The 21948-nt window shown below is 33.1% G+C and overlaps 1 protein-coding gene and 1 non-coding gene across 3 annotated transcripts; one reads left to right on the forward strand and one right to left on the reverse strand.

The window, feature by feature from the left end:
- Positions 1-2198: 2198 nt before the first annotated feature.
- TRNAS-UGA (transfer RNA serine (anticodon UGA)) lies at positions 2199-2283 on the forward strand. Its single transcript has one exon. It is a non-coding gene; the product is annotated as a tRNA-Ser (tRNA).
- A 2099-nt stretch (positions 2284-4382) lies between these two features.
- On the reverse strand, positions 4383-7635 carry LOC148780324 (uncharacterized). Of its 2 annotated transcripts, XR_016041114.1 has the most exons (4): positions 6929-7635; positions 6727-6828; positions 4868-4950; positions 4383-4764 (listed from the first exon to the last, which is right to left on the reverse strand). XR_016041114.1 is itself a non-coding variant. In XM_088847339.1 (2 exons), exons 1-2 carry the CDS (start codon positions 7238-7240, stop codon positions 6781-6783), a joined length of 360 nt encoding a protein of 119 aa, XP_088703465.1. In that variant the 5' UTR covers positions 7241-7635; the 3' UTR covers positions 6577-6780. The 2 variants fall into 2 exon arrangements, 1 of the variants encoding a protein (XP_088703465.1); XM_088847339.1 differs by lacking the exons at positions 4383-4764; positions 4868-4950 and having other exon boundaries at positions 6577-6828.
- Positions 7636-21948: the final 14313 nt, after the last annotated feature.

Raw genomic sequence — 21948 nt, forward strand, 5'->3', positions numbered from 1 at the left:
TTTTACATTTTCCCGTTTTTTGGGATTATTTTGGAAACACCCCCCCGTCACCAACTGATTTTTCGAAATCTAATTTTTTACAACTTTTTTAATGTTTTTGTTTTTAAACATATAATTCCTACTTTTTAAATTTTCTTGTATTTTTTTTAAAAAAATTTAGTATTTTTTCTGTTGTTGTAGTACTCGCCCCAACTCGAGCTGAGTTACTTGGACTCGAGCCAAGTACTCGGCTTCAAGTTGCTCAATTGACACACTCATTCTTAAACTATTAAGGATGGACTTAGGATGACTATGTTTGGGATGGTGGTGCTTGGAATGATTTTGAATTTCATCGTCATTTATAATTTCTTTAGATTGCATGATGTAACTCTGGTATTTGTATTTTTGAAAGTTTGGGTGCCCCTATGGATCTCATAATTGGCATAGATTTCATTTTGGACCTTTGAATGTCCGACGCTTTGGCAGATAGAACCCTAAGTATTTACGAGTCTCATCAATATACATATCCATCTTAATAAATTTCTTCTTGAAAGTATTATTTTTCCAAATTGTATTCATTGTTTTGTCATTTAAATTGGATTCAGTCAGACCGCCCGAGCTGACTTGAGTCTTGGTGAGCTAGTTTAGCTTTGTCGAGGACCGAATCTCAAGCCATTTATGGCTTTGACACACCAGGTTTTTGAGGAAAATGATCTTTTACATAGGTATCAAGCCTGGATGGTACAAGATTAGATCAGTTGGACTATCAATTACTTTAGTTGGTATGTCCAAAATAAAAACCATGTTTGGTTGAAAATTTGTCAAAATTAATGTTTGACTGGCTTTATTCCGTTGGATTAGTCAGTTTTAACTGGTTAGATTGGTTAAACAAATACCTTTGTTGTACTATATTTTATATTGTCAAAACATTGTACTTATTTTTTTATATTTTTTGACAATCTGGTTTAATTGGTTCATTCTATGGTCGAATCAATTTTGATCAAACCAAATCCCTCACTAATACCGATCCTAAGAAATTTATATGCATAGGTTTGGGTTTGGGTTCGTCTCCAAATTCATCTCTTTTTGTACTCTACCCCATTTCCTATGTTTCAAAAAGAGAAGGCACAGCCAAAAACCGAATAGCGAAGTACCGATTCGGATTCATCTAAGCACTGCCCCGATATTACACCAGGAAGCTCTAAAACTTCCCAACACCAAAATCACATGAAAATTCAGAATTTGGTGGTTTGATCAGAACTGTAATTGAGGGAAAATAGGGCTTCAGGCGATTTAGAACCGAAGGCTCACAACAAGGTCAGCAAAAGCTCTTTTAAAACAACCTCGTAATCATTGAACCATAGAATTACTATTGAACTTCAAATAAAAAGAGAAAAGCCCTTTCACATAAAACAACCATGGTATCACTAAGCCCAACCTTGCATTGTCTGTATCATCTCAGCCTTTGGGTGCACAAGACCCAAATTCATTGAATACTAGCATATATGATATAGGGAAACCTTTCTATGTGGCTCTACCTACATAAAATAAATATCCCTAGTACTTACACATAAAAATATATGTGACTGCATTTTTCAACCATGTGATCTAAATGGACATTTGAGAGAGCTTAAGTCAGTCTCCCAATTTATCATTTGACTATATGATCTTGATAGGAAAGCATAGAACATTCAAATTTTAACTTTTTGATAGATTATTTTGAGAAGAAATTTGGCACATTTCTGCTTCTCACTGAGGCACACCAAATAAAAAAAAAAAAAAATCCTGCAAGTGGTTAAATTTTGATAAATTTTGTCATTTTTTATGATAAAAAATCTCTTAATTATATTTATCAGGTGTGCCCCAATGAGAAACATGAACGCTCCAAATTTCATCTCAAAATGATTTATTGTGTTAGACATGACATTATGAGTAAAAGTATTCCTACCATCTGTTTAAATTGAATGACTGAGGATAGGAGTCACATGTGGATAGGCCACAGAGAAAGGTTTCCCATAAATCCTAAAAGGTTTGTTTAGCACATTTAATTGTCTTCTTGGTATTTCATAATTGGATCATCAAACCCTTTGATCTAAATAGTTTAAGAAGTACATTCATACAAAGTGGGGCATGAAAGGCATGAGGTTAGGAGTGTTAAACCTATTACTAATGGAGAAAGATTGTTAAAATAAAATGAGATTAGATGAGGTGCTTTCGTTGTCGATATGTCCGAGTGGTTAAGGAGACAGACTTGAAATCTGCTGGGCTTCGAGGCCCGCGCAGGTTCGAACCCTGCAGTCGACAAGTCGTATAAGAATCATTTTGAAGTTCGTCATTGTTTTTTTTTCCATGTAAACTTATGTTCCGTTACCTTTGTGTATCCACTGTATTGTAATGAGTTGGGTCCACCAGGGACAGTCGTTATTTTCCCGTTATGTGGCTGTTCTCCAAAATCTTATTCCAGGAGCTTTTGTTCCGTTACGTACTTTATTGGATTGGGTCCACTAGTGACAGCCGTTATTTTCATGAAACCATTTTTACATATTTTCTTTTGGCTATTTAATGTTTTTAAGTTCCCTCTAGATCCATAACCATAAAGCCCTATTTTAAATTTATTTTATTTTTAAATATTTTTTTGGATTATTGGTTAAGTCCAATCCAAACCCAACAACATGAATCACCAATCCAACGGGCCAATACAGATCTATCGGTGGACCATCTACCCTGCCGATCTGAAATTTAAAACACTCTCTTAACAAAATCCTTGTTGGAGCAAATTTTGCAGTTGCTCTTTCCCGAAAAATAGCCTCTTGGTAGGATTGATCTAATTTGAAACTTTGGGATCACTTAAGAATTTCAAGACAAAATGAATTATAAAGTTTTAGTTCCTATACACCCATATACGCCTGGATCTGGGCATATAAAAAATACGACAGTTTGTGTAGTCCTTGTGCGTGTCTTTTTTAAAGCAGTTTAGAGTGTTTATCCATTTGTTCTATGTTTCATTATTATAAGTTGCTAGCTTTGGAAGAGTATATTACATTCCAAATTTAAGATTGAAAAGTACTCCTAGAATGGGGCTTTTCCCAGGGTCCAAGTATACATTTTCTTGTCATGGGACTACAAAATCTTTTAGCATTTTTTTATAAAAAGTTTTCCGCATCTTTTTTCGGTGAATTTTGGGGATATCGGGATCCAACCCGATTATTAAGAACCCAAAAAACATGTTACATGAGCAGTTATACAACTTTTGGCAAGGGAACATCAGCAACATCAGATAAAATGAAAAGCTTTACAAAATCTAAAGGACGAGCACGCCACACGGTTGTTTCATTCATAGAAACCGCTTCTTTAATTAAAGGATTGGCTTCCATATTAACTTCTCTATAAACGTGTCGGATTATCCATTGATGGTCAGCAAAATATGCAAGCATAGATACACAGTTAGCTAAACTTAAGCTTAATGTCCAAAGGGGCCTGCAACAATGGCTTATAGAATCAACAAAATGCTCGGAGTCACTTTGAATGACTAGAGGTACAGAGGTTAACTCATTGGCTAGAAAAATATCTTTCTCAAGTGCGAGAAATTCAGCTATGTTATTTAAAATAAAACCCAATGGGTCAGCAAATGGCACAATAAATCCACCTGATCATTTCTAATAATGCCCCCACAGCTAGTGTTGCTCGGATTGTGCCTTGAGGCCCCAATCTATGTTGAGCTTTAAAAAGCCTAAAGAAAAATATTCCACATGTGTGTCACCATGTGTATGTATGTTGGAAAATGATACTTGAACCCAATATCCACCGTTCATATTTATCAATCGATAATGATTGATGAACTGTTACCCGCTTTTAAAGCGTAGTTTGTTGTTGTTGTGAACAATTATTCAGCTCGAGCACATGGATAGAGGCATGGAGAAACAGAAGTTAGGAAAGAGTATCCCAGTACTAGTACCAATTAGAGAATATTTTCTTTAATTTTGCGTGATGAACTAGTAGTGCACTGCACACATGAATTATCCTTTTGCATTCAGTACGTCTTTCGAGAAGTATTTTGGATATATTTTTGCAGGTTAATTATTCAGACCCCACCACCAAGAATTTGAGGGGAAAAAAAAGAAAGAACCTTTAGCTTTTTGGATGTTCATTATACTTGTTCAAAAATCAACCAATATAACAATTTAAATTATGTTTTGGGTTCTAAGATCTTTGTCTTTTGTAACAAGAGTATTTAAATCCATTCATCTCTCTTTCTTTCTTATTTATTTATTTCTGTTTTTTTTAATGTTCTAAATTTCAGTCCTCTTTGACCAAGTGAGTGTACACAAATTTCGTTCCTCTTGTTCTAAGAACCGAATCCTTTAGCAAAATAGCGTCACGGCTGATAGCTTCAATTAACGCTTTAAAAATGTTGACTCTACTATCTATTGAGAAAAATGAGTAGGGGATGTCTTTCTCACTGAATTATTCAAAAAAAAAAAAAAAAAAAAAAAAAATTAACAAAGGGTAAGTTTCATGAATTATGACCTTTGACCTTCCTCCTCCTCGCCGCCGTAGTGGAGGCCATTGACTTTGACTATTACTGCATAGCTCGCTAAGAAGTTCCTGACGTTGCTCTCAAGGAAATTATTGCCCAGCTCTGGCTAGGTGGAATGTGACCCCGTTAAGGCTGAAGGCCCATGCGGATCACTCGAGAACCTTTACCTCTATGCATCGTTCGTTCTGAACATTGTAGAGCTATGTAAACTACAACGGCACCTATGACGGCTTTGGGGCGATCACCAACTGTCACACCCCAAGAATTTACAATACTATTATTTCTGAGATGTGACGGACAAAACATATATACATCTATTGATAGGACAAATTTACAGTGGCGAGGTCTTACATAGTAAATAAAGAAAGCTAGCACAACAACAGTATCTTCCAAGGTTGATCTTGACTGGCACTCAAAATGAATCCGTAGTTATCCTGAAAAAAATGTTTACCATAGTTTGATGAGTTTGGCTACTCAGTAAGTGATCATCATAATCCTAAAAATAATCATGATTGAAAGCTATCAATATTTTCCAAAATGAGATCTATTAACAGAAATGCATCAACAGTTTCACTTTCAATAAATGCATAATTTAAGTATAATCAGAGTAATTGAAATGCTTATAACACTTTTAACGGTAGTACATAATTCAAAGGATTTCACAAAATACCCTACTGGCGTCCCAAGTAGGTCACCTATATACCCCATCAGCGTCCTGATGGGTCCACTTAATCTCTATCGGCGTCCCAAATAGGTCCACTTAATCCCGACAGGTCCACTTATACCTCACCGGCGTACCAGATGAGTCCACTTAATCCCTTCCGGCGTCCCAGATAGGTCCACTTATAGCTCACCGGCGAACCGGATGAGTCCACTTGCATACTTAAATTATTTCTAAATCTCTTTAAACATTCGAAAGCAGCAATATCATGTACTCAACATATCACTGAAACCATTAATATGAATTTCACTTAAACCATTAATAACAGTCACTCTCTATAATATTTCAAAAATAACCAATCAAATATTTTAGGCTCAATTTAGAAAGGTAGCCGTTTGTAAAGGCATTCTAGTATAATTGCCAATTTAATATGTATAGAAAAACTCTTATAAAAATTCAAGAATACGGAATTATCACAATTTATGGAATATCAATTCACAAATAAATATTTCACAACAATACTATAATCAATTGCAAAAATGTCAATTTTTAAATAATAAGGCAGTCATTTGCACATGAATTTTACAATGTCTAAATATTCAAAACAGTAGAAAGAAATATCACAATTTTACTAAAAGCAGAAATATCACATTTATTTCTACTAATAGACAAGAAAAATAAATAAATTTATTTTTCTAATTTACAGCATTCAAAATTTCTAACATAGATAAAATATCACAATTTTTATTAAAAGATTATTTTTTAAGATAATGGGGTTACGTGCGCATAAAATTTATCGCGCCTAAAATTCATGATAATAAGCAGAAATAATTATTTCATTTCATTTTTAAAAAGAATGGATTATTTTTTGAGACAATGGGGTCACTTACACATAAAACTTATAAAATAAAGATCCTGGACGGAAATATCATTATTTATTAAAAACAGACTATTTTTCAGGAAGACGATGTCACTTACCCACAATTATTTGAGAGGGAGCTTCCGATAAAAAAATTCGGTTCGAGAGAGAAATTCACTGTGTTTCGACCAAAGAGAGAGATCTCAAAATTTTGTTTTAAGGTGGGAGTGCTCACATCCCCTATTTAAATTCTTATAACGTATTATTATATTATTTTATTACGCTCTACCTCATACCTGAGGTGTCGCGTTAAAAGTCTGCTTTTATCGTACAAAAACCACGTCTGCTAAAGGACCTTGCCAGCTGCAAGCAGCAGGAGGCAAAAGCAGGGCAACGCAAAAGTTAAACCAAAGTGAAAGTTTTGAAAATAGTGATGGTCCCCAAGGACCATCATACTCAATCAGACTATTACCTATTAAAAGCATCATTTCCCCCTTTTTTTTTTTTTTTTTGAAATTTTAGGATTGTTACACCAACGTCAACCCAACGCCATTATATTTGTAGTTGAGATCTGCCATCTTTAATTCACGCAACAGAGTAGAAATTATTAAAGCATCAGAAATAACACAACAAAACACGCGACAGAAACAGAGAGACAACACAGCAAAACACGAAACAGAAAAGAAATACAGGCACGATAGCAGAGCAGAGCAGGGACTTTATGGTTGGTGGATGTGGGACCCCTCAGTGTTCGCTATCTAGAAATCGGAGTAAAAATGCAAGCGTCGCCACCTGCAGAACAAAATAATACCTCGAAAAGTTCAGAACAGACAATAATTGTTCGTTAAAAGAGTGGATTAGTATAAGAAAGAGAGAAGTTGAAGGTCCTTACCGCTCCAAGGCCATTATGTTTGTAGTTATGGCTTGCATAGGTTATGAAATGTTCGGAACTATGCAGAGAGGTAGAGGTTCTCGAGTAATCGCATGGGCCTTCAGCCTTAACGAGGTCACATTTCAGGCCAACAGCACAGAGCTCCTCAATGGTTTCCTTGAGAACAATGTCGGATGCTCCCATTTTAGCAATGCAGTATTCACTCAGGCCTCCACTGCAGAAGCTACGAGGAGGAGGAAGGTCAAAGCCATAATTCCTTAAACTTCTTCCTTCCACTGCAGAAGCTACAAGGACGAGGAAGGTCAAGGTCATATTTCCTTAAACTTTCGCCATTCCAGTCTCTCTGTTCCTCCCTCTCCCTTGCTCTCTCTTTAAAGAAGCTCTTTCTCTCTCTCTCTCAAGTTTCGAGCATCTTCCATTTTAGGTAGAATTAATGTGGAGTTGGTAGACGAATAGCAAGGGGAAAGTTTCAGGAATTATGACCTTGACCTTCCTCTTCCTCGCCGTAGTGGAGGCCACTGACCATTACTGCATAGCTCGCTATGGAGTACCCGACGTTGCTCTCAAGGAAATTATTGCCCAGCTCTGTGCTGCTGGCCAGGTGGAATGTGACCCCGACGTTGCTCTCAAGGAAACTATTGCCCAGCTCTGTGCTACTGGCCAGGTGGAATGTCACCCCGTTAAGGCTGAAGGCCCATGCGGATCACTCGAAAACCTTTACCTCTTTGCATCCTTCATCCTGAACGAACATTTTATAACCTATGCAAACTACAACGACACTTATAATGGCATTGGGCTGATCACCAACGTCAACCCAACGCCATATTATTAATTCTATAAATAATTGTCATCCATCTCTTAAAAAAAAATATAATATATAATCCATCAAAACATCTATATATCTCAAAATAATAATTAGAGTTAGAGAAAGAGTAATACAATGAAGAATATATATATTTCCCCTATAAACACAACATCATTATAAAGAACAAGATACATATTTAGTGACAGCCAAAAATTTAAGCAGCTAGAAATTTTGGGTGAGCTTCCAATATTTGGATTTGCTTAAGCATTCCATATGCCAAAGTTTGATTAATTTTTTCTTTTTCTTTTTAATTTTATTTTAGTTGTGTATCTGACATACATTTCAATTGGATCACTATATTGCATTTTTGGATTTTTGTGCTTTAGTCAACTGCACTCTTGTAACGAGGGTCTTTTGTGCTTTTCTTTTTTTTTACAAACAATAATGTCATACTTTGGGTTATCGTTCTTGTTGTTTGCTAATGCAGTTTCTGTGTTTAGGTATTTATTGAAATTTAGACAAAAATTTGTCAAATATGACTCTAATGCTACTATGTAAGGATATGAAGTTATTCTTCAATAGTTTTAGTGTATTCATACAATAAAAGTAAGAAATAATTTTATACATTTTTATCTTTATATACCCTTTTTTTCACTCTTTTTTTTTAGCCAAATTCGAAATATTCATGATTATTTAATTTTCTAAATTTTTCCGAACCATTTTTTTCACTTTAGTTTTTACCTCATCTTTTTTAGCAAAAACTGATTTATCACCGATATTTTAATTTGCTGATAAAAATGTTAGTCCCCGACTTGCAAACCACGTTTATAATATATGCATAAAAAACACGGACCGAGATGTTATATTTTCCTATGGGGTTCGTACACAATGCTCCCATAGAAGCGTACTATCCACTTCCTTGGGTAGAAAAGTTACTTGATTGTTTGGAATTGAAATTTAAGGATTCACTTACGAATTGAATTTTTTTTTTTTTTTTGAAAGTTCTATTTTAAAAATTAAATTTCGAATATTTTGGCACCATCCTTTTTAAAATTACATTCTCTATCTATTTTTGAGTTTTAAAAATAAATTCAAATAGGTTGTCCATTTAGTTGTGAATATTTTGGCACTATTCTTTTTTAAAATAAATTTTGATAAATTCAAGCAGAAATTCTCTACGTATTTTTTAAATATTTTGTATCATTAAATTTTTTTTAAAAAAATTATAGTACCGAAAATAGAATAGAGAATTTTTAAAAAGGAAGTAGAATATAAATAGAAAATATAATTTATTAAACTAAATAATAGATAGCACAAAAAGGGTAAAATTCACACCTATCCGATGTTGGAGAAGTATGTTAGGTGGGCAAAATTAAAAAAAGGGGGCCACTAGTCGGCGGTGGTGTTCTATGTTCAAATTTTAGAAAATATGCATTCAACTGTAATTATGAGTGCGGTTTGTTGGACTCTTGATTCATGCATCTCTTTCCATTTTGGGTAGAATTATTTTGGAGTAGGTAGACGAAATCATTTCATGTTAGAGGAGAGAGAAGAGATTGAACATCTTTACCCATGTCAAGAAAAACTGTGCTTAATTTGCTACAGTAATAGTTTTACCCTCAAGTCATTACTCATTAGGGACTGATTATTGAGGAATCAAAAGTACTGGAATACAACATATAATTTCCACAAGGAGGCGTTTAATGAAATACCATATGTAGTTAAGTTATCCTTACTACTAAGCATAACAAAACTAAAAAATCAACCTTTTTTTCTTTGAAAATAATCATCTATTTCTGTTGTAGTTCTCAAAATTTTACACTAAAAACAATTCATAAATAGGTGTTTTGGACGAGGGAATATATACACAGTGTACTCCTGTGGGATCATAGTATAGGTCCCACTTTTAAAACCTTGCGGAGCATGTATACGTGTCGAGGTATTTTTATTCATTCCCAGTCAATAAACAATAAAAGTGAACAAAAGAAGATAGAGCAATGATTTCATGGAGTAACTTCTCGAAAGTTTAACTCTTTTATACTCCTCAAAAATTTAGGTCAGACTCTTATCCGAAAGTCTTTTGAGGGACCGAATTTTTTTTTTATATTTTGGATCCCAAATATCCGAAATATGACCTATTTTGAAGGTTCAAATTTTTTTTGGACCTCAGATATCCAAAACTTTTTTCGGACCTCGGATCTTGGAGGTCCCAAGATTCCTTTTTATTTCAGATATTAAAGATACGAAAATAGATATGAAAATAGGGCAATTTCGGAAATAAGTTATAGGGCCCCTAAGAATGGGTATACATGTAATATACACAATTTTGAATGTAATAAGTGAAAATTTTAGATAAAATTGTAATAATGCTTAAAATAATGGATATATAACTATTTTTTTATATTATATATTATATATTTATATTTATATTATTACTATATATATTTATATTATGTTATATTGTGCTGTATATTTATATATATCATACCTCTATTTGGGGAATGATTTTATGCAATGGTTGTATAGTAGTATAATGCAACCACATCTCTAGAAAATTGTGTTATTGGCTTTTGTGTGACCTCAAATTTTGCATACACATTCTCTTCATCCTCATAATCAATCCTACAAAAGAAAATTTCAATTTACACCTAGATATGGTCAAAATTAGTACCCTCCAACAATGAATCTCAACCGTCCATTTGGAGAATTTCAAGATCTAGGCCTTAACAAATTCAAAATCAATTTTTTCTTTTTTAGCATATTTAATCTAATGATGATAACACTATTTAAAAATTTTGAGAATAAAAAGTTTCTTCTAAGGCCTATATCTAACCACCTCACTAAAATGGATGGCTTATATTAATTGGGCTAGAAAAACTCTTTCTATGACGTTTTTTCAAAATTTTATTTTTTGTGATTATTCTTAAGAATGAAAAGAGTATACATTTAAAAATTCGTGCCAAACAAACATCTCTAACATGGTTTTTGAAGATGGTTGCATTATACTACTACACAACTGTTGCATGAAATCATTCCTCATTATATTTATATATATAATATAAGATAATTTATTATATTATATATTATATTGTATTGCATATTTTATATAATATATAATATATATTTATATTAAGAAAACACTACGCAATGCCTATAGGCGAAAATGAACAGTGATTTCGCTTATGCTTATCACCTTCCAAAGTTCATCGCAGCGTGACAGTTGTCTAGTAGGCTTTCAATTTTCATTTTTTTTCTACAAATCGAAATGATCTAAAATCTGAAACATGTATTCATTAAAAATAGGAAAATCTAATAAAAATATTAAAAAAATAATTCACTAAATATAAATTGATCAAAATACCCTTGAAAATTTGTAGGGTTGTTTTGGCCAATTTATATTTATGAAATATTTTTTTTTCATATTTTTATTAGGTACGCCTCACTAAGATATACACACATTTTAAATTTCAGATAATTTTGATTTATAAAAAAATAAAATAAAAATTGAAATACTAACAGACAATCATGGCCGTACAATGAACTTTGGACGGTGATGAGTATAGACGAAATCACTGTTCATTTTCGCCTATAGGCATTAGGAAAACGTTTCCTTTATATTAGGAAAACACTGCGCAACGCCTATAGAAAAAAATGAACAGTCATTTCGCCTATGCCAATCACCGTCCAAAGTTCATCACACGGTCACAGTTGTCTGATAGTGTATCTTATATTTTTTATATGATATGTAACATATTTTTGGGGTGGTTTCTCTAAGGTTGTCCAATTAAGCCGTACCTCTAAATTTTATTATAACATGTAATTTTAGTGTAAAACATTATTAGAATTGTCTCAAAATATATTTTCAAAGCGAATTATAAAATTTTATACTCCAAAAATGGTTAAAATCAATTATATCTATAAACATATGAAAATCTTGAAAATGGACGGTCTAGATAATGAATGCGTTGCAAGATACACTATTTCTGGGGCTCAATTATTATTATTATTATTATTATTTCAAATTCATACATCTCGATGTTGAGATGATCAATTAGAGGGTTTTTCAACATTAGAACAATTTTTCCGATGGATTTTTAAAGTGCATCTTTAATTCTACATTTTAAGGTTGAAACCTTATATAAATTTTTTTCATAAATTTTATTTATGTCATAGGTATTTATAATACACTATACATATTATATAATAGGATATATATATAAATATAAATACTATTTAATATATAATATTTAAATATTATTTAAATAATATATAAATAAATATGACATTAGGCAAAAGTTTCAAACATTTGATATTTAAACTGTTATATATTTCTCTATTTCCTTTTTTTTCGTCCTTTCTTTCTAAAATTTGGTCCAATTGGTTTGATTGGTTGGACCTATTTTGGCCAACCAAACCCCTCATTGGTTCGGTGGGTGGTCCAATCTTGAAAACACTGTATGAATCTGTCTCTCTATGTCATTTTGTATATATTTTCCTCACACTTTCTCTTTCTCATCAAGAATTTTCTCACCGCATTCTATCACTGACGGCTACTTCACTTAGATTGGAGCCAATGTTTATTAATGACAATTATAGAACAAGTTTAAATCTAGGAATTGTATCTGGTGAACTTACTAACTCATGGATTCACCCTAATTTTTAAGGTCTTTAGACCCAAGTTGGTTTTGGAGTCCGATTGATGAATCTGGAGCTCTAGAAATAATATAGATCTGTGATCCTTAAATAATTAAAATCAATGGTGAAAACAAATAATCAAATAAACGATCATTTTTTTTTGGGTAGGATTCACTATACATGGTCTGAATCAACTAAACTTCCCCTAAAATCAATCGACCAGGCTGTAGGAGAATCATTGTTTACGCGTGAAACAAATCGTATCGGTTGGTTTCTTTTTTAGAATTGTGATCGTATTCATTAATTTCATTAACCAAGTTAAAATGTACCAAATGAGAAAACCAGAGAGATCATTGCATCTTGGTTGTACATTGTCTAACAGGAAAGCTAACCATAAAAAAGAAAAGAGAAGACAGGCAAATATGACTACAGAATTTATCAAGACTTACCCCTCCATGTGGTCATAAATAATGTCAACTAACTGATCTAATTGATTCGTTCTTAACTATTTGTTCTAGTTCTTAATTAGTATTGAATGTGAAATTGGATGGCTGCATTTATTTCATTGACCAAGCTTAAAGTTCAAATTTTTTTTTTTTAACTTTATGACACATCCAAGCAAATCAAATATCACATCGGATAGTAGTAAGTAATTGTGAGATTGTGAACTCCATGTACAAGAAAAATGGTCTCATTGTATACCCTCCCTATACATTAATATGAAAATAAGTCCAATTTAATAAAATATAAAGTCATATTTCTTCAAAATATTTGCTCATTATGTTCTCTATTTTTGTCATATTTTGTTCCACTATTTTCTTATTTTCTCTCCTCATCTTTTTACCCATTTGTCCCGTCAACGCTTGTTCTTTTCATTTATAACACCATCCGGAATTATAACAGGAGCGGTTTAGCTTAATTCCATTATGTTATATACGTTGTCCTATGACTGCTATTTTACAGCAGTAAGATCTAAAAGAAGGGCTGGGATAATACCAACTGAAATATCATGCATTTGAAAAAAAACTTGGGAACCGGCTCTCATCTGTTGCCCTTGCCTTTCCCTTGCCACTTTTACACATGTTCCATGTCGGTGGGAATGGAAGAGAGAGAATATCAGAGGTATCCTTGTATTTTTTTTAAATTACCTAATGTATCCTTATTCTCATAATCTGCTCTCCCTTCATATCCTTATCCTCATGAGCCTTAAGCATGGACTGTTATTACGCATTAGGATGTCGTATTATTGCTCGTGGTATAGAGGTGGTGTACCCACCCTTCTTGTCATCAGGGTCTAAGGATTCGCCTGAATCCTATACACGCCAATAAGGCGCTAGAAAAAATTTAAATAGGCTATAAAAGTAGGAAAAATTACAAATATATCAATTATATTTTATGTTATTACGGATGTACTGAATGGTTTTCGTTATGACATGTCTGTCCGTTTTTTATCATTCATAATACAAATTAAAAAAAAAACGATTTTACCTTTTTTCGGGTGTTGAACAAATAAATTGAAGGGTTTTTTGGATGTTCAACACTCGAAAATCGCCCGAAAATTTAATGTTCATATTCCCATTTTCAGTTGTCCGAAAATAGCCCGAAACCTTATGGCATTTCAAATGTTGAACATCCGAAAATGTCACACATCTGAAAATGGTTTCGGATGTTGGACATCCGAAAATGTGACATAATGTGACATTTTCGGAAGTTGAACATCCGAAAATGAGAATGTAAACGTTAAATTTTTGGGTTTTTTTTGGATGTTGAACATCTTAAATACCCTTCAATTCAGTTGTTTAACACCCAAAAAAAGGTAAAGTAGTATTTTTTTAAAAATTGTGTTGTAAAAGGTAAAAAACGGACGGACATATAACAACGAAAACTATTTAGTACAACCGTAATAACGTAAAGTATAACATATATGTATATAATTTTCCCATAAAAGTAAAATAAATCTCAAAGCAACATTACAAAATCCACGCAAGCTTAAAAACATATAGAAAAATGGATCTAAAGAAAAACTAATTTATACATGGGAAGATTTTAAAAGAAAAAGAAAGTATAAATGGCAAAAACGCTCACCAGTTTTTTTAAAAACATCCAAACTACATATAAAACAAATTTATGTACTATTCCTATATTTTTTACAATTCTTTTAAATTTTAAATTTTAAATTTTTTTAAAGTATACCCCCAAATTATACATACTACTTGGCGCGACTCGACCGAGTCCCATAATACCGCTCATCCAATGGTTTAAAAAGCGGATCGGTGATCGGGCACCTCAAAAACCGATCCGGATCGGGATTCGGGTGAATCGGACAAAATAAAGCTTCAAAAAATCCAAAAAAGTTATTAAAATTTATTATAAATATGTCTTTTAAGAATTCAATAAGAAATGAGGGTACTCCATTAAGAATTTTCATGTTTTTGCATGAATATGCGAATATTGATATGTTCTTTCCTGCATGAACTACTATTCAACATTTAATTTACATCATACAAAAGGATAAACATAGAATTATCATGGAATAAGTATATCAACATACATGGACTACAATAAAGCATACAATTAGTAACATACGATCTAAAAATAAAATGACAGATGACGTTGTTGTTCTACTTGGTCAAATTGGTGCCATTGATTGAATTCGTTTGACAATTCATTGATTCGATCTAAAAACGAATCATCGATATTAGCAGGCGTCTGACTATACCCAAATCCTTTAGTGTTAGTGTTTTGTTGTGTTCCCAATCCAAAATCCCCGAAGCTTGTCCATCCTTCATGCTCACCTACACTGTCGTGCTCATCCCTACACTGTTGTTGTTGGGACTCGATATGTGAATAATATGGCTGGGATAGGGTGGCCTCAGAACCATCGTCTCTCTCATTTTCTCTTAGACCCCCTTTTCATTCTCCCTCATTAGGTGCAATATCACCGTCATCTCCGACGAATTGTGGATACGTTGGTTGGCTGCTTCCTCTTTCATGCTGCTCATCACCTTCTTCAAGATCTTCCTAACAGATAGCCTCAAGGAACGCTCTGTTGTGCAATACTGACTCCTCCTCTTCTACTACCCATTGGTCTGTTGAGTCTGTGACAAATATTGTGTCTAAGTCTATCGGCCCATAGTCTTCAAGCTTCCTTCTTATTTGTTGCTCTCGGAGCTTTAAATTATAATGAACATACAATAGTTTTATGAAGCTTCTCAGAAGCAAGTCGATTCCTCCTAGTAGTGTGCCACTATTGGAACGTACTCCAGTTGCGCTCACAGCCAGTAGTAGAACATGTCTGGGAGAGCACTTTGATTGCTATTCTCTTTAGGTGAGGTGCATCAGTACCATATATCTCCCACTATTCAGCTGGATTAAAATGTAAAAAGCATTGTAAGGGCAAGAACAATTCATAAGATTACATATATGAATGAACAAAATATTAACGAGGGGATAACCTGGATCCATCATAGTTTGAGAATTCCTGGCAAGTCTAGTTCCGAAGGATCCTATAGCATCCCTATACATAGCAAGCTAAAACAAATATATTACGTTTTAGTGCATTATTCCTCACAAATACAGTAACTCAATGAAGTTCTTACCCAAACATTAAATAATACCTCTTGTATTGCTGCTACTTGGTTTCGATGACTTCTCTCCAACCTTGCAATAATGTATCTGACTCCTTCCATAATCTTGTGGGGATGTTCAAGTGTCAAATAGAAAAATTTTGGGTTGAAGTAGTAACCTACAAAATATATAGATAGAAAAATGTCATTTACAATTTCATAAAAAAATGATTAAAAATGAAACATTGTAATGATATAAATATATATTTGCCAACATAATGAATTGGACGTCCAAATTTGGTGTTCCACCTCCTTTCTATAATCTTGATCACTTTGCTAGCAAAACTACACTTCTCCCCAATAGCTGATTTCGCCCTCTCAATACCTTCATAAAGAATACCCAGAGTAGCTTTTTTGTTAGCATCCACCATTTTTAACACCGTGACCAAAGGGACAATGGCCTCTACAACACTGGAACATCGAGACCAGAACCGCCTATTTGAGACTATGTTGTCAACTTTTATACCGGTACTGAACTTTGAGAGCGGTCATTTAACTACTCTTCACAGGTAAACAATCTCTTTAATGCACCTTTAGATTCTCGAATGGAGTCCACAGCTAAGTAATCGATTGCAAAGCGGGTTATGGCAGGCCTGATTATCTCTTTTTTCTTAGAGTGTTATCTAAACATAAATAAAACTTTAGAGTGGTTGTATATAAATCTCAACACCAACCTTGCTTCCTCTAGAGTTTCCTTCACAAATTTGATCTCACCGATCTCCTCTAACATAAGATCGATGTTGTGTGCAGCACACGGGGTCCATACTAAATGCTTCCTCTTAGCCATCAACTTGCTGCCCGTAGAAACACATGCACGCGCATTGTCCGTAATAAACTGGACTACATGCTTATCTCCCACCTCCTCCACTATCTGATCATATAGTCGTACGTAGAAGTTTGCATCCTTCTTCGTCCCTGATACTTTTTTGCTAGATAAAAAAGCTGTACCTTTTGGGGAATAGGCCAAGAAGTTTAAAAACTCCTTTTTGCTAACTTTATTCAACCAATCATCACTCATTAGGGTAATGCCTGTCTTTGGCCAACTCTGTTTATATTCTTCAATCCACTTTGTAACTTACTCCACTTCTTCATCTAATATTGGCCTTCTGAGCTCATATGCTGTCGAGGGTTTTACCCCGGGCCCGACTCTCTGGATTGTACTGACCATAGGTAGAAAATATGGGTTATTGGCTGCATCAAAGGGAATCCCTTTATCGTAGAACCATTTACCAACATATCTCCCCAACATGTTCCTTGTACCTTTAACCATACCTTTTAGGGTCATCTGTTGTGACTTAGGCTTTGAGAGAAATGGGTCTTTACGACCATGACCTGCAATACTGGCACTCCTAGGTAACCTAAAAACAATTTCTTCAACATCTAATTCTCCTTGATACATATTGCCACCAACCCCTTCATACATATTTGAGCTGGGCTCGCCATACATGCTCAAGTTGGGCCCGCCATGCATGTCTGAGCTAGGCCCACCATGCATGTCTGAGCTAGACCCACCGGGCATTCTAAACCCACGTTCCCTTTGATATTGTTCATGTAAACTTAATCTTGTGGCCATGTCCAGGTCATTATTATATTGCTCTTCTAGGTCATTATTATATTGCTTTTCTGTATCGTTCCTGCTTGATAGCGTATATAAACTAGCTATCTCCTCATTCATCCTATGTTTGGCAATTTTTTTCTTTTGTTAGCATTAAGAATTGTCATCATCTGTTTTTTTACATTGCTAGGGACACTAGTGCATGCAGAAACATCTTCCTTAACCCTTGCCAAGTGTTGCTTGAACCTATGTACCCCACTACTTATCACTCTTTGACAGTAATTACAAATAATTTTATCTTTTTTTTTTGGATCAAGTCTGACCCTATGTTGCCATGCAGGGTCTTCTGCAGATCTTGACATGATTCAACTGTTTTAAGATGTAAAAAGTTAAAATTAATCTGACAGTTCAGCAAGAAAAATAATCACCATGTGTAGTGATAATATGTTGGGGTTGTTCATGTAGTCATATTTGTTGTTATTTGTTATTGCAAAATACCACTATTGACAATAATATTTTCGTACATATCAATTACAAACATCCAGGATAATATAATACAAAATGCAAGCTCCAAACATGGCTACAACTCAATTATCAAGAACATACATTTTTTGCATTAAAAAATTAATAATAAAAACAATTCTTCACAGAGCCACCTAACATCAGTCATTCCAACTAAAAAATGCATTAGCAGTTTTGCATTAAAATATAATAACATGCATTTTTTTTCCATAAATAATCTATCAACATACAATTTTTTCAACAAAAACTTTAACAATAAAAATTTTAAATATGATTTAATACCTCATGATAATTAAAACCTGGTCACGATTTTCACATCTTTTCGAAAAATCATCATTTTTCAAAAAATTCGATCATGGAAAAAAAAAAAAAAAGTACAGCAAACTCAAACAATAAAAATTAAAAATTGGGTTTAATACATCATGATAATCAAAACCTTATCACGATTTTCACATCTTTTCGGAATATCATCATTTTTCAAAAAATTCGATCATGGATAAAAAAAAAAAAAAAAAAAAGTACAGCAAATTTTCAAAAAATTCGATCATGAATTACAAAAAAAATTCGATCATGGATTAAAAAAAAAAAAAATACAAATTTTCAAAAAATTCGATCATTGATTACAAAAAAAAATTCGATCATGGATTAAAAATAAAAAATCACAAATTTTCAAAAAATTTGATCATGAATTAAAAAAAAAAAATCACAAATTTTAAAAAAATTCGATCATTGATTACAAAAAAAAATTCGATCATGGACTAAAAAAAAAAATTACAAATTTTCAAAAAAAATCGATCATGGATTAAAAAGAAAAAAAAACAAATTTTCAAAAAATTCAATCATGGATTAAAAATTTTTTTTCAAAAAATTCGATCATGGATTACAAAAAAAAATTTGATCATGGATTAAAATAAAAAAATCACAAATTTTCAAAAAATTCAATCATGGATTACAAAAAATTCGATCATGGATTACAAAAAAAAAAAAAAAAAAAAAAAAAATTTGAGCGTGGATTACAAAAAAAGAAAAAAACAATTCGATCATGGATTACGAAAAATTTGATCATGGATTACAAAAAACTCTATCATGGGTTACAAAAAAAACAAAATACAAAAAATTCAATCATGGATTACAAAAAAAAAAAAACAACATTTCGATCATGGATTACAAAAAATTCTATCATGGGTTACAAAAAAAAAAAAAAAATTCTATCATGGATTACAAAAAAAAAAAAAAAACTATTCGATCATGGATTACAAAAAATTCGATCATGAATTACCAAAAAAAAAAAAAAAAAAAAAAAAAAAAAAAAAAAAAATTCTGTTCTTCACAGAGCCATCTTATATAAGCCATTTTAACTAAAAAATCCACCTCTAAGTGAATAAATTATATCCAATTGAGTATATTTTCTGATAAACAACAATATAAGGAATCAAAACCTTAAATCTTGAACACATTATCATCAATAAATCAAATCAAATCGATTAAATTGAGCAAAAAAAAAAATGCAGTTCTTTTCTTCACAAACAGTCATTGAATCTAAAACATGAAGCTCAATTTGAATAAATCAGATCAAATTGAATACATCTAATTATAAAAAACACTATAACGATTAAGAACGCTAGAAATCTAACACATTATTTCTAATATATCATGAACAAAAAATCGAAAGGAGGAAAAAAAAAAAAAAAAAAAAAAAAACAGCACAAATTGTTTTTCCACAGACATCTCTGTGTTCATCAAAAAATTCATGCTGTAATTGACCAAATTACATAAAATTAAATATGTTAAATCATAATAGACACAATAAAGATTAAAAACCCTACAAATTGAATTCATTATCTTCAAAATATGCAGTGAAATTAATTATATGGCGGAAAAAAAAAAAAACCCAAACTTCTTACCTAGTTTTGTGAACCGGAGCCTTCAATCTCCAAATAACTCTGTTTTTCTCAACGATTATCACAAATTCGTAACAGAAGGTTTTGATAAACAACTTTACGATCAAAATGCCTACAAATTTTGACAGATTCATGCCCTATTTGGCATGAAACACAAGGAAAGGCGGAAACCCTAAAAATGCAACTTTCGTAATCCAAAAACACAAAATTTCTCAACCATTTAATCCTTGAAAAAGCTGTTTAAAGCTTGAATATTAGATCACATGCTAAAAAAAACAAGAAAAATGATAAAAAAATGACAAATTTTGAGGAATCCCTTGAAGAACACTGTGCAACCCGTATTCTTCACGGGACTCGCCAAATCCGTACAGTGACTCTGTACAGAATCGCTCTGTTCTCTCTAGAACCGGGCGATTCCTCGTTTTTTGAGCGATTTGAAACGCCTACTGTCGATGCCCGAGTCAAACCGGACGAGTCCGATTCGACTCGACGTTTTTTTAAACACTGCACTCATCATATTAGACAGAAAGAGGGAGGCGGCAAGCTAGCGTTATTATAACTTTTTTTAGAAGTATACCCCCAAATTGTACATACAACTTGGTCCGATTCAACTGATTCCCGTAACAGGGCTTGTCATATTAGAAAGAAAGAGGGAGGAGGCAAGCTAGCGTACTTAGATAATAACAATTTATTAGGAAAGAGTTGTCCTGTTTTACACAATGTTTTAAGAATGGGGTTGGGGTCGTGGTGGTAGCACCACTTGTGCCCCAACTAAGACCTAGGTTTTCATTCTCACCTAACGTCTTTGAAAACTACTAATAAATTTTTTTTTTTTTAAAAAAGTACGAGCTCGTCATCCCCACTAAATTACCCAAAAAACATTTATTAGACTGCTATGTGGTCTTTACAACTTAACATCTTAAAGCCAACGTTTTCATGCAAAATTCGCAATGGACGTAAAGATCGTCCTAGTGAACAAGGGGGGGAGGTGGGATTTACATAATAACATTAGCAATGGCCATTATGAATTTTTTTTTTATTTTTTTTGAGGTAATTCAGTGGGATGACGGGTCTCTACCTGTTTTCTAAATTGATAGTGGTTTTTGAATGCGTTATGTGAGAATAAAAGCCAAAACGTCAACTGGGGGCACAGGTTGTGCTACTACCACAACCCCAACTAATGTTTTAAAAAACCTTTGATGGGATTAGAATCCACCACTAATGTTTTAAAAAACCTTGGATGGGATTAGAAATGTCTGATTTGACTTGGGAAAATTGGTGAGACCATCTTAGTTCTGTATGTATTGGGGGAAGTGGGTTGTTTCCACTAAGAACCAACCGGTTCTTCCAACAATTTTTTATTTATATTTCATTATATATTTTTTATTTGCCGATTCTTGACGTGATAATTGAGATGGATCGGAGATTCGCCATCTTGGACGGAGTTTTTAAAAATTGAAGACTTTCTTGACAAATTTCCAGCTCCCACGGTAAAAGTATCAAAAGAATGGGTTACGGATGAAAGAATTTTGTGGCCATAAATATGAGCTCACCAAATCATCCTAACAAACACTGAAAGTTGAAAAGGAAGAAATCTAAGCCACGCTTGAAATTTTATGTTGCGCAATATGATTAACCACTGGTTTGAGCACCAAATTTTCACCTATCAAAATAGTCTCCTCCAATTTTGTGAAATTGTATATACATTAGAAAAATGGAAACAGTAAAATGTTAATTATTCCTCTCCTCTTATGAGTTTGATTACATCATACTTGGGTCTTGTACATCCTTTAAGAAAATTTACGCGCCCCCACAAAATAAGAAACCAAATTTCCAAAACTTTGCCAGCTTTGATTTCACATTACTCAAGTTTTGCTCATCTCCCGAGCTCTGTAAGTTCAAGCTAAGACTTAAATATCGATGTCACCATTCACATTTTTCACTGGGGAGTTGGGTGTTCACCAGAATGTGAGAAA

The sequence above is a fragment of the Amborella trichopoda genome, chromosome 9 (assembly GCF_054954075.1).
Source record: "Amborella trichopoda isolate Santa Cruz 75 chromosome 9, AtrichopodaSantaCruz75HAP2 v2.0, whole genome shotgun sequence".
In the NCBI taxonomy this organism is placed as follows: domain Eukaryota; kingdom Viridiplantae; phylum Streptophyta; class Magnoliopsida; order Amborellales; family Amborellaceae; genus Amborella; species Amborella trichopoda.